Source organism: Spermophilus citellus, assembly GCF_964194105.1.
Source record: "Spermophilus citellus genome assembly, chromosome: 19".
Taxonomy (NCBI): Eukaryota; Metazoa; Chordata; class Mammalia; order Rodentia; family Sciuridae; genus Spermophilus; species Spermophilus citellus.
In genome coordinates, this window is record NC_138201.1 from 792,421 (window position 1) to 805,266 (window position 12,846).

Consider the following 12,846-nt stretch of genomic DNA (forward strand, 5'->3'; position numbering starts at 1 on the left):
CCCTACTGCACCTGTGCACACACACATGTCCTACTGTGTGCCCCAGATGCTCCACATGACTGTAAACCCCACAGGTGTCCATCAGGTGAGAGCACACCTCCCTACTGCACCTGTGCACACACACATGACCTACTGTGTGCCCCAGATGCTCCACATGACTGTAAACCCCACAGGTGTCCATCAGGTGAGAGCACACCTCCCTACTGCACCTGTGCACACACACATGTCCTACTGTGTGCCCCAGATGCTCCACATGACTGTAAACCCCACAGGTGTCCATCAGGTGAGAGCATACCTCCTCTACTGCACCTGTGCACACACACATGACCTACTGTGTGTCCCAGATGCTCCACATGACTGTAAACCCCACAGGTGTCCATCAGGTGAGAGCACACCTCCCTACTGCACCTGTGCACACACACATGTCCTACTGTGTGCCCCAGATGCTCCACATGACTGTAAACCCCACAGGTGTCCATCAGGTGAGAGCATACCTCCTCTACTGCACCTGTGCACACACACATGTCCTACTGTGTGTCCCAGATGCTCCACATGACTGTAAACCCCACAGGTGTCTATCAGGTGAGAGCATACCTCCTCTACTGCACCTGTGCACACACACATGTCCTACTGTGTGCCCCAGATGCTCCACATGAATATAAACCCCACAGGTGTCCATCAGGTGAGAGCATACCTCCTCTACTGCACCTGCACACACACACATGTCCTACTGTGTGTCCCAGATGCTCCACATGACTGTAAACCCCACAGGTGTCCATCAGGTGAGAGCATACCTCCTCTACTGCACCTGTGCACACACACATGTCCTACTGTGTGCCCCAGATGCTCCACATGACTGTAAACCCCACAGGTATCCATCAGGTGAGAGCATACCTCCTCTACTGCACCTGTGCACACACACATGACCTACTGTGTGCCCTACATGCTCCACATGAATATAAACCCCATAGGTGTCCATCAGGTGAGAGCATACCTCCTCTGTACCTGTGCACACACACATGACCTACTGTGTGTCCCAGGTGCTCCACATGACTATAACCCCACACACCTCCCTACTGCACCTATACATCTAAATGGAACATGGCCTACTATGTGTCCCAGGTGCTCCACATGACTATAAACCCCACAGGTGTCCATCAGGTGAGAACACACCTCCTCTGCACCTGCGCACACACACATGTCCTACTGTGTGTCCCAGATGCTCCACATGACTATAAACCCCACAGGTGTCCATCAGGTGAGAGCACACCTCCCTACTGCACCTGTGCACACACACATGACCTACTGTGTGCCCTACATGCTCCACATGAATATAAACCCACATGTGTTCATTAAATGTGTGCACACCTCCCCTGATGAACCTTTACATGCATGCACATGGCCTACTGTGTGTCCCAGATGCTCTAGAGGACTATAACCCCCCTACCTCCATCTTGTGAGACGTGCTGTACCAGTGCACATGAGAAGCTCCGTCAGATGCTGACCCCCACCACACAGTAGGCCTGCAAGCTCATTTATGGGTGTCTGCACAGCCTTACACCAGAAACATCCACTGTTCATAGGATCTGTGACAAACCCACAAAGCTCACGGCCTTGTTTCTGGAAGTCATGAGAATCACAACACCCGCAGACCCCTGCAGGTGGGTATCAGACTTGCTTGGTCCACTGCACCCAATGGAGACAGCTTCCCAGCAGTCCTGTCCGTCTCACACTCACTGAAACGTCCAGCAGCACCTGGAGCTGGTTCATCTGTAAGCAGGTGGCGAGCTCCACACTGGTACATACTTCTCCATCTTCACGTCCTTTCCCCCAGAGAACCAAGGGGGAGACGTGACAGCCTGGAGAAGCATATTGCAGCTTGTATGGACGGCCGGCTGGCACAGTGGCTGTGAATAATTTAATAATTTGAATGAGCTCTCTAAAGCTGAGCACTGGCAGCACTGCGGGGAGCCAAGCAGGACATTCTGGGAAGCTGACGGGGCTCCTCTGGGAGAGTTCTGATCAAAGGGATGATTAAAGGGACATCCAAGGGTCAAACTTTTTAAAACACCCGATTTGGACATTTTTGTTAGAGGAGATGTCAGTAATTAAACATGCATTGGCCTTGCTGAGTAGGAAGGATGTTCTCTCTCAGCCTCTAATCTGCTCCAGGTAGGTTCCAAAGGCTGAATGCACTGAGGGTAAGTCCTCATGAGACACGGACGACTGTCCCCACCTCCTGTAACTGCAGGGTTCAAGCAGGTTAGCGCAGAGTGTGTCCACATGGAGTAGACAAGGTCCTGCTCATGCCCACATTCATACACAAGCCAAGCTGGCCGTGTTGGAGGCAGCCATTTGGTCCATGTCCCCAGGGTTTGGATGAAGGAAAGGGAAGACCAGAAGCTAGGTCTCTGACACCCAATCAATAGCCTCTAGGCTTCATAGTGGAGGCGATTTGAGAATGTCCCTCCACAAACCAAATGCCCACGTCCCCAGGTGAGCTTGTGTAACTGGAAGGGAGGGTCAGGACAGCGAGATCTGGAAGCAGCGCTCTATTAGTGCCACTGCGGCCCAGAGGGATAATTCCCAAAGCCTGAGCCCCAAGAGCAGCAGCGCTTTTACTATTAGACATCAGCAAGTTTCGGGTCCATCAAGGCCAGGGAGTTGGTGCAATTCTACTGGAGGGTGCATGCTGTCGCCCTTATGTGGACACAAGCCGGTCAGCAGCCTGGGGACTCTGAGCTCATACGGCTTAGGGACTTTCACTGCACTCAGTCTTCAGGGGGATGTGCTGTCCCTGCTACTTTGTTTCTGCTTCTGCTACTGTGGCCATCTTGCTGCAAGTACCTGCCACCAAGCCTCTATGTGCGTCCACCTGCAAACCACGACCTGTCAGCCCTTCAGCTGCCCAGTTTCCATTCTGCTGTGCCACACTGGGACTTCACCTCTCTCAGTACCTTGCTGTCATTCACACCCAGCTCCCCAGGCCCAGGTCAGATGCTGAGCCCAAACAAAGCACAGTACAGGGCTCTGAGCAGACCTGAATCCCATGACCCAACCTGCCACTCCAGCTGCCGGAGCTCATCTGCATCACCAGGACTGCTGGGAAAGCCATCAGATCCCAGGATCGGTGGCTCTGGACTGTGGTTCTGTATGTGCATCACTCATCCATGCAGCCCCTGGGTGTGTCTGCCCAGGGTGCAGCAAGAAGGCATCATCAATTGGAGGAGCCGTCACAGTCCAGCAAGGGATCAGGGAGGTAGCATCCCTAAGGGCCTGCAGCATGAGCATTCACAGGAAGGTTCCAGCACAGAGGTGGACAGTGAGTCAGGCCACATGGGTGCACGAAGGGCATGGAGCCCAAAAAAGGTGACAGACACATCCTGCTTGCTAGGATGGCCCAAGAGGTTTCAGGAGAGGGTGGAACAAGGATCAAGGCAGGAGGAGCTCCAAATAGAGCCAAAGCAGCCTCCTCTCTGCTACAGTCAATGTGAGCTACTCAAGGATTCCCCGTGGCAGAGCCGTCAATCTCCTCCCGCAGGGAAAGAAGGGGCCAGTGTTTCTGACAAGCTCACTCACAACGAGGTGATGAAGGTGCGGGTACCCAGCACTCACCTCAGGCTTTCTGTCTGAGAACTTTGACGATGAGAAGTTGGAGCAGTAGCAACACGGCCAGCACTCAAAAGGCCAGGTCTGAGACGCTAGGAGCCCTCATCACCCACGGAGGAGTCGGGGTCACTGCCGGCCCTCGGACACTGTGTGAACCAGCCGCAGTCCCTGGCACAGGGTGTCCAGCCCCGGGACTGCAGCCCACATCCACGGGCAGGAATGAGAGCAGGACAGGCCCTCCGCCAGGGGACCCGGGAACACACTCAGAATGGGAAGGAGGAACCAAGGCCTGCGCCTGGAATTGCAGCCTGGTCGGGGACAGGTTCCACAGGAGGCTGAGGAAGGGAGAGGAGAAGGGACTGTCCCTGCAGAGACACTGCGTGGGGTGGGCACAGTGAGCTTTATGGCCTGCTGTGGTTCAGGTGCAGAGGACCGAGGAGCTCGTATGGGCCTGGCTGGGGAGACCTGCAGGGTGGAGAGGGCCTGTGGAGTGGAGTGCAGCTGTGAGGGCAGGCGCCAGGAAGCCCTCAGGAGGGCATGGGAGAAACCCTAGTGTTCACGCCAGGCTGGCATCTGAGAACCAGCTCTGCCAAGCGAATGGCAACTGGCTTCAGCGGAGCGCCCACTTTGCCATCCTCAGAGTGGAAATGACACCTACGCCAGAGGCCCTGGAGCACTGCACTCACACTGCTCTTGTCCTCTCTCTGGTACCCACCCTGGTCCCTGGCGGGTCATGCTCTTCCTGCAGCCCCAGGTCAGAGGCAGGTACAGCAGGGGACAGGGCCAAGCACTTCACGCACTAACTCATCTGATCCTGGGAAGCAGGTGCTCATGCACCCTTCACAGACAGGACCCGGGGTCGCGACCCCAGGGACAGGCAGCAGCAGGCCAGCGGGGGAAGGAGTGTGCATGTGGGAGAGCCCGGACCCCCAAGGCTCTCCCTGCAGCCTCCCGGCTCCCGACGGCCAGGCAGCTGGCCCTGCTGCTCAGCTGGCTCGGTGTTCAGGTCCTGGGGAAGACCCTGCTCTGGATCGTTGTCAATCCACCCTGACAATTTCCTCCACCTCGTAGCCAACCTGAGTGGAAATTAAACAGGCTCTTTGCTACAGAGGCATCAACTCTTGCCAGAGTCCCACTAAGTGTCCCCACTCCTGTCCTGGGTTCCCACGTGAGGTTGGAGGCCTGAGACAGAGGCCCCGGTGATCCTGGACACAGCCCAAGCCTCTGGAGCTGCCAGCTGGGCCCCAGGCAGCTGTGGACACACCACCAGCAGGACTCCTAGGGCCGGCCTAGGGCACACAGCTGGCTCTCAGCTCCCCCAAAGCAGATGCTGACAGGGCTCTGGTCCCCAGTTGTGAGATGGAGGGGGAGAGAGTAGGGAGCTGTCCTTCCAGGGCAAGGAGCAGGCACACCCCCCACAGCCCCCGCCTGCGACAGGTGAAGACTGCTTGCGGAGCCGCGGAGCCGCGAGCTCTCCAGCCCTTTAAATTCAGCAAGTGACCCCTGGGCTGGGGAGGGGCTGGGATGTGGGACAGAGACTTGCAGCCTTCCCTGGGAAGCACACCAAAGACAAGTCCTGAGAAGGCCCAGGGATGCCTGGGGGTGTCCCCTAGGAGGCCAGGTACACAGCCGCCTCACCCTGGGGCTTGAAGTACTGAATATTCAGGACCAGAAAGTTCTGATGAATCACAGAAAAGCAACTCTGCTTCTAGGGACCACATCAGGTGCTGGTAGCACTGAACACTGAGTTCCAGGGATGTGACTGTGCAGCCACCTCGCCACCCACTCTGAGGGCCGCACCGATGGACTCTGAAAAGTGACCACAGACCCAGACTTGCTGAGGCCAACGTGGGCATAGCGAAGGCATATCTGGTGTGTGCTTGTGAACATGGAGCACGTGGGTGGGTACCTGGGGGACAGGCAGAGCCCAGGACCCCGGTCGCCGTAGGCAGCTGCTCAGTGGAGCTGAAGAGCAAAGCCAGCCAAGCGTCGACTCAGTTGGACGCGGCGATCTTCCTAGCTGAGGTCTGTGGTGGAAATCAAACATGCTATTACACTGTTTTCCAATTTTAGGTGTTTCCCCAGGTGGACTCTCAGGGCTGTCATTTCCAAAGTTCAGTGACACTGTCCACTCACCCTCTTCCCTGCCGTCCTGATGTATGGGCACTGATGGTGGGATCAACACACAGGTGGCCCGAGGACACCGTCCTACTGACCATGCAGGTGCTGGAGGGAGGGAACCTGGAGGTGCCCAGAGGCACAGTCACTCCCAAATCGCTGCCCTGACTCAGCACCTGCTGGGTGACTGCAGGTGAGCCTCACCCAGGCCCTCTCACTGTGGCCTCTCCAGGAGTGACATGGCGGCCTGACCTCTTCCAACATGGCCACGTGGCATCTGCGGCATGCTGAGCACTCCATGCAGCGTTCTAGAGCCAATCAATCTGATGGGTTTGTCGTCAATGATGGGCCTGGGGTCCCAAGCAGGTGTCTGCTCTCACTCTCCCTGCCCCCCAGCTCTCCTGAGAATCACCCTCCAAGTTCTACGGAAGCTAAGTTAAGACACATTAGTGATCTTTCAAAGGGGCAACGTGGAAGGGGCACAGCTGGAGCCAGAACACAGCTCTCTTGGGGGCGCCTGGGACGACCGGGAAGGGTCCAAGTCCAACATCCGTGCCTGGACCTGCGTGGGAAAGTGGCTCACATTCGGCATGGCCGTAGCACCCTGGCCCGGTTCCCTGAGCAGGCATGTGGGCCGGGCACATCCCGACACTGTCGCTCACTGGGGACAGACAAACCCGCTCCCCCAAGTCAGGCAGCTGTTAGACATGAATGAGGGAGAGAGAACCTCAATCAACTACGTTAAACACCAAACTTCAGGAAAACACTGAGCGGAGAAGCAGCACCCATCCCTATGTGACCACCGGTCCTCAGGCCACGTTCCAGCCCTGGCCCGAGCAGAGGCGAGTGCATCTGGAAGCCGCTCAGCAGCCCGAGGCTCCACTATCCCACTCCTCTTTCCCAAGACTTGCACTTTTGGTCCCATTTGTTCAAAACAAAATCAAGTGATCACTCAGACCTTCCATGCTTCAGTCTCCACCCCGGGGTCTTCTCTTTCCTGTCTCTCTGACCCTGCCCTTTTCACGTACAGTTTATGAATATCCTTCTTCAAAATGCTGCAATGACAGTGTCAGCTGTACGGAGCCCATCCCCAGTGTGTTCCGAGGCCCGGATTCTGTCAAGCACCTGGCTGAACGTATGTGAATGCCACTGTTCTGCCTACTGACCACCCTGTGGCATTAGTCTGGGTGCCAGCGGGACACACCTTCATTTCTTGGAACCCTGAGCTGGGCTGGATATCTCCGTACCCAGCAACCACGCTTGGTCTTCACCTCCTTCCTGATTAAGGGAGCAACACACACACGGCAGGCTCATTTGCTTCCGTGGATACATTTCCAAAGGCCACGGAGTCCATCAAGACCACTTGATACGCACATTCCAGGCACATGAAGGAGATGACATTAATGGCCAGAGACTCTAATTGGCTTTATGACAGTGCTCGGGCCAGTGGCTGGGAAAAGACATCCCAGAACAGCTGTCAGAGCCTCGGCCTGGCAGGGGGGCATGAAAACCAGGAGCCGCCACCACAGGCCCTCGGGCCCACCCTTCAGGAAGGCCTCACGCAGGCTGGAGGGGTCTCTGGGGGGCACCGCATGCCTTCAGCTCTGCCTGACAGGAGCTGCTCTTGGATCCGCACCACCCAACCTGCCAGTCATCAGGCGATGTCAGGAAGGCTCCTGACCACGAGGCCACAATCACACCTCCTCTGCCAGGCGTGGATTCCGTGATCAGAGATGACGCTGGGGACCAAGGAGAAACCAACCTCCACCTGCCAGGAGCGACAGGCTTTCACAGTGACACAAGTGCCTCAAATGGTCACACCGCTTCCTGACATGGGTCAGCAACGGGTATCAGCTCTGCTTTTCTCTCCACAATGTGAGCTGAGAAAGAGCAGGCCTAAGGTTACTGCCAACACCGCAGCCAGGTGCCACTGCCAGGGCACGTGTACGTGTGGCAGACAGCCCAGCCGAGGACAGGAGCTCGGGCCTGTCCTGAATTCTGTGCCTAGTGCTGACCACGCGATAGGACCATCAGTCACAGTGGCCTGCAGGCAGACCCCGTGCCGACACCCAGTGGGCTGCGAGGAGCTGTGCAGAAGCACCCAGACCTGTGGGTGCTGTTCCCGCAGCCCCCAGACTCAGATCTGACTTAGAGACGACCTGTCTCCGTATCCCCTGGGACTTCTCCCGAGAACTGCAGGATCAGGGACACAAAGCCTCCTCTAGGGCTGTCTCCATCCCTTCCTGTCCCCACATGGGACTAAGCACAGAGGGGCCATGTGAGTTCACAGAGGCTTCAGCTGACCTGCAGCCCTCAGCTCTGGTCTGCAGGCTGCCTGGCCTGACAGTACTTCAAAGAGCCCCACCTGGTATCTTCACATTAGTCTGCAGATCTTCTCTGGCAGTGGGCAGGGGCTCCCACCCTGCAGGTGGGGCCACCCTCTGCCTGTGGATCCCACCAGGCTGCTGCCGTGGCCCCTGACTCCACTCCACAGGGCCCTGCACGGCAAGGCCTGGGAACCTCCCTCCCTCCAGGAGGATTGCAGGTAGTCCACCGAGAGCACAGGTCAAGACCAGCAAGGAGCAGCAGGAGGCCCGAGGGCCACAGCTGCACAGAGCAGACAGAGGACGCCACCAGCTCAGCCAGAGCTTGGAGGAAAGCGGCCCAGAGCGGAACGTCGCAGAGGAGATCCTCTTGGGCCCAGCCCTGCCTCACCCCTTGAGTGTCCACTGCTTTCTGGGCCTCTGCTTTCCCTTCTGGAAGGTGGGAATAACAAGGTGGTTTTCAGAATTAATTGAAACACACGTTTGCAGACTTTGTTCAGCACTGGTAAATCAGTGATCTAAATACAATAATGTAAATAATCCAAACCAAGTCTGGGGTGAGCACCTGGGGTGAAGGGCTCCCTGGTGGGGTGCTTAGAACAACAAACACCCAACACGCGTTGGCTGTTAGCATTCCCTGGCCTGTGGTCAGCCCAAAGTGACCATGTAGGGGGAGGGAAAGTGCTTCAACCTGCTCTTTCTTTCCTAAGAGGAGCAACCAGGAGCCCAGTGTTCAGGAGGACTCCGAGGCTCAGCTGAGCTCGGTAGACGGGGCAGGGCGCACGTGGAGACATGCCTGGGAGCCTGGCCTCCTGGACGGAAGGGTCCCGCTTGTGCTGTTTCTGACCCTCCTGTGAGACCTCTCTCCTCATTCAGGGACAGAGACAAAACGGTGGCCTCCAAGTCTTTCCCACCAGCAGCAGATCAGAGAGGCCAGTCCTGCCCTGTGCTATAGCCAGGCCTCACCCAGGGAGGCCTGTGGCGACCTGCTCCAGGGCTGGCTGCCCACAGTGCCCTCTCAGGGTAACGGGCCCAGCCCAAGGCCACCCGAAGCCCTCCTCAGCAAACACAGGAGGACATGTTCTCCTCAACAGAAGAATGTCTACAAGAAAACCCAGAAGAGTCCCCACCGCTCACACCAGGCAACCCGAGCAGAGGAGGCCGCGGTCCTCCTAGCGGCCTCTGTAACCCTGTGGTTCCCTCTGACCCTGAAGGCCCTGCCCTCTCACACTGCCCAACCAGGCAAGCGGGAGAAGACGCCACACACCACTTCCTCAGACAAGCCCGAAGCTTCCTCCTGGCACAGGGCTCAGGGCACACGTGAAACAGGGAAAGCCCCTCCCTGGGTGTCCGCCGGATCCTACCTGTGCTGCCCCCACTGCCCGAGCCTGGCTTCTTCCTTTGGCGACTTCTCAGGCCACAGAAGAGAGGGCTTAGCTGACCAGGCCCCGTGTACCGCCGGAGAGTCGCCTCGAGGAGGCTCGGGCTGGTCTTCAAGAGCCTCGCTGGGACAGGGTCACCTCTGCAGCTCAGGTTAGCACCCGTCTCCTGGTGAGACCACAGCGTCTCAAGGACACAGGGGAGCCCACGTCCCCTCAGCAGTCCCACACGACTCCCCTGCCGGCCATTGCCACGTGTAGCAGCCCGGGCAGCAGGCAGACAGGTGGGCGCGGCTGGGTTCCAGTCGGCCTTTACTTAAAACACGTGTGGGCTGGGCCTGGCCTGCGCGTCGACCCTGGCCCCGCACAGATCACGTTAATAGATCTCCATGGTACGCAGTGGGGGTTGCCCTGTGGCGGAGTCCCTTGACTGTGTGGCGAGCAGCCATGGGGTGGCGGGGCACGAGGGGAACTACCTGCTGGTTTGTCATGGGCACTCTCAAATCTGAACTCTCTGCCACATATTATGCTCTGAAAAGTACAAACATGTAAATAAAATAGGACTGAAGAGAGAAATGGGCGTCTGCCTGCGAGAGCCCAGCTCCCCTAACGACAGCTCCCGGCTGCAGCAAGCACCCGGGGTGTCACCTACAGGGCCACCTGATGGAAATACGGCCCAGGGAGCTCTCAGGCCCACAGACCAAGTTAGCGTCTGGTTCTGAAGCGAACTTTAAAACCGAACAACCTGAATTCTTTAATCTCCCGAGCCCACATTTTCTCACCCTTGAATCATGGATCTACTCTGCAGCTCTGGCCGGGGTGTAAATCAGATAATGTGCGCAAAGGGCCCAGAACAGGTCCTGGCGTGATCAGCCACCAAGAAGACCCCAGGACTGTCCTGTGCGAGTATCCAAAGCTCACAGTGTGACGGCTTCCACAGGCCCCTCTCCTCCATCCCCGAGGATGGTCGGGGAAGAAGGGGAAGGAAAAGAGGGAGACAGAGACAGAGAGATGGAGAGAGCGCGAGGGCAGGACCATCGATCACCTGCTCCTCCCTTCACAAAATGGGGGTGTGAGCCTGCCCTTCCCTCAGGGACTCTGAACTCAGGCCCCAGGCGGCCACTGCCTGGGCTCTGGCCTACTGACTGTACCACGCTGCCCACCCTCGCCACCCACCCCCAGCCTGGGCTTTGTCCCCTCGGCCATCAGCTCTGCATGTGCAGCCAAGGGGGTGGCAGGGAGCTGACGTGTCAGAAAGGGAGCTCGGCTGTGGGACGCCCAGCAGATTTCTGGAAATGGAAGACTTTGCTTTGGCTCACATTGTTACAGGGACGTCCAGAAAGCCAGGCAGCCCGAAGACCCCCCTTCAAGCCCTGAATCTGCGCTCAACTCAGAAAGATTTCAGACACGTGGCTTAGAGTAGCCGGAAGGAGTTGATGGAAGGGCTAGAAGGCGAGGGACACTCTCAAGGGGAGGGTGGGTCCTCTCAGAGAGGAGGGGGACCAGGGGCTTCTCCTGCACTCCAGTCTTACTGTGGATCCCAGAGAAGTTTCCAGAGAGTCCACACAGGTCCACCTCTTGACTTTCGACTGACAGCAGGATGACATCAGACTTTCAAGTCCCCTCTGCCATGGCCACCGGTTCTAATTGGATCCTTACCCATACGTGCTTACAGATTTTATGGTTAGCAGGAACTCTCCTTACCTCCAGTTTCAGGATCCGGTCACAAATGTCCCCCTTCAGGGTAACTTGGGTTCCTCTCAACATGATTTGGGGCCTGCATGTCTCCTGTAGTGAACAGGTAGTTTGCTGAGGAAGGTGACATATCCCGTCCACTGAGGCCAGGCAGGGCTGCAGGTGAATTGCTTGTTGGAAAAGCCAGCCTGTGGGGGTCAGCACAGCGGGCCTGGGTTATAGACATTCCCTTAACCTCGTGTCCCACCATTCGTCTCTGTCTGTCCCCTCATAACATGAGACTTGAAAACAGGGGAACTTCCTCTAGATCAGCACACAAAGACATACGGCTTTGTCTGCAAGACCTGGCCTTGGTGGTTGGAGCAGTTCCTTAAGCCAACTTTGTTTCACAGGTGAAAACCACGTCTAGAGCCAAGGGCTTTTCTTGGGGGTGGGGCTCTGGGGTGGGCTGTGCAGGAGCCCTGGGGCTGCAGAGTCCAGGTGGTGAGGTCTGAGAGATGGAACGCCCACCCGCACCAAGACTTCCAGGGAGAGGCGGGGTGTCCGAGGCCAGGCGTCAGGCCCCAGGGTCACAGAGGGGTAGGGAGTCCCCAGACCTGCCGCAGGGGGCCTGTGTTGTCCTCGGAGGCACCGGAGGGCCTGGACAGTGAGTCCTACAGTAGGGACACGGTGGCTGCTGATGCATGGCCTTGTGAACCCCGGATTTCTGTCCAACCCCGAGGAAAGCAGAGGTGGCCCAGCCATGGCCGGTCCCACCCAGCCCCACGCCAGAGACGCTGAGTCCGTGTAGCTCAGTCCGGACCCTAAGGGGCGTTTTCAGCGCACCCCAGACGTGGACAGACGTTGGACAGAGACACTTTCCGCTCTGAACTGTCCCCACGTGTCCCAGGGTTTTCCCCTCTGGCAGCCAGGGACATCCCATGAAGCTACAGGGGACGCTGCCCTCCACGTGAGGCCCGCTCTTCAGCCCGCCCTGTCTTTCTGGCCATCCAAGGGTGGTGGGAGGAGCAGGCTTCCTCCCCTCCGCCCAGGCTCATCCTAACATGGTCAGGGTGGCTGGCACCTTCCGTGACAGTCACAGGGCTGGGTGGCTGCGTCCTCCCAGCCTCCCGTCCTGCACTTCTGCTCAACGCCTGAGCACAGTCACTGCTGTCAGGGTCTCAGGAAGTTGTGTGCCGGAGGCTCTGGCTCACAGATGGCCAGAGGGGTTTCCAGAGCTCCTGGCCGAAAACCTTCCCCTAAGACGCCGTCTTCGCTCGCTCTCATTTCCACTTCTACAGGCAAGAGGGGGCCTGCGAGTGTGCACCCCAACACCCGCAGGCACTCGCTCTCATTTCCACTTCTACAGGCAAGAGGGGGCCTGCGAGTGTGCACCCCAACACCTGCAGGCACACAGAAGGAAACCGCAGGAGCCCCAGGGGACGCGGTATCAGGCTTCCAGTGGGCAGTCACGACTGATTTGGCTCCAGGTTCAGCTCCGAGCTCCCCGGCAGGCAAAGCAAATGGCAAACGTTTTTCTAATCAAAGTGGGTACAGGGGATGATGAGGAAAGATGAGCCTGTGGGTGGGGACGCTAGAACCCGGCTGCTCGCCAGGCTGCTGCAGTCCAGTGACTCCTGTCGGGACAACTGTGACGGGAGCAGAAGAGACCCCTCCCTCACTGCCATCCATGTCTTGTTGATCTCATCAGCTTTGGGGCCAGAAACCTAGCTCTTGGTTTT

General features: G+C 57.7%; 1 protein-coding gene across 1 annotated transcript in view; it reads right to left on the reverse strand.

Annotated features, from left to right (window-relative positions):
- LOC308638612 (uncharacterized protein) overlaps positions 1-12,846 on the reverse strand; it is a gene marked incomplete at its 3' end in the record, with an annotated part of 78,077 nt that overhangs the window by 18,364 nt on the left and 46,867 nt on the right. The window contains exon 6 of the mRNA XM_081276232.1: positions 11,135-11,313. Coding sequence (XP_081132358.1) covers positions 11,135-11,313 — 179 coding nt within the window. The remainder of the gene's footprint in view (positions 1-11,134; positions 11,314-12,846) is intronic.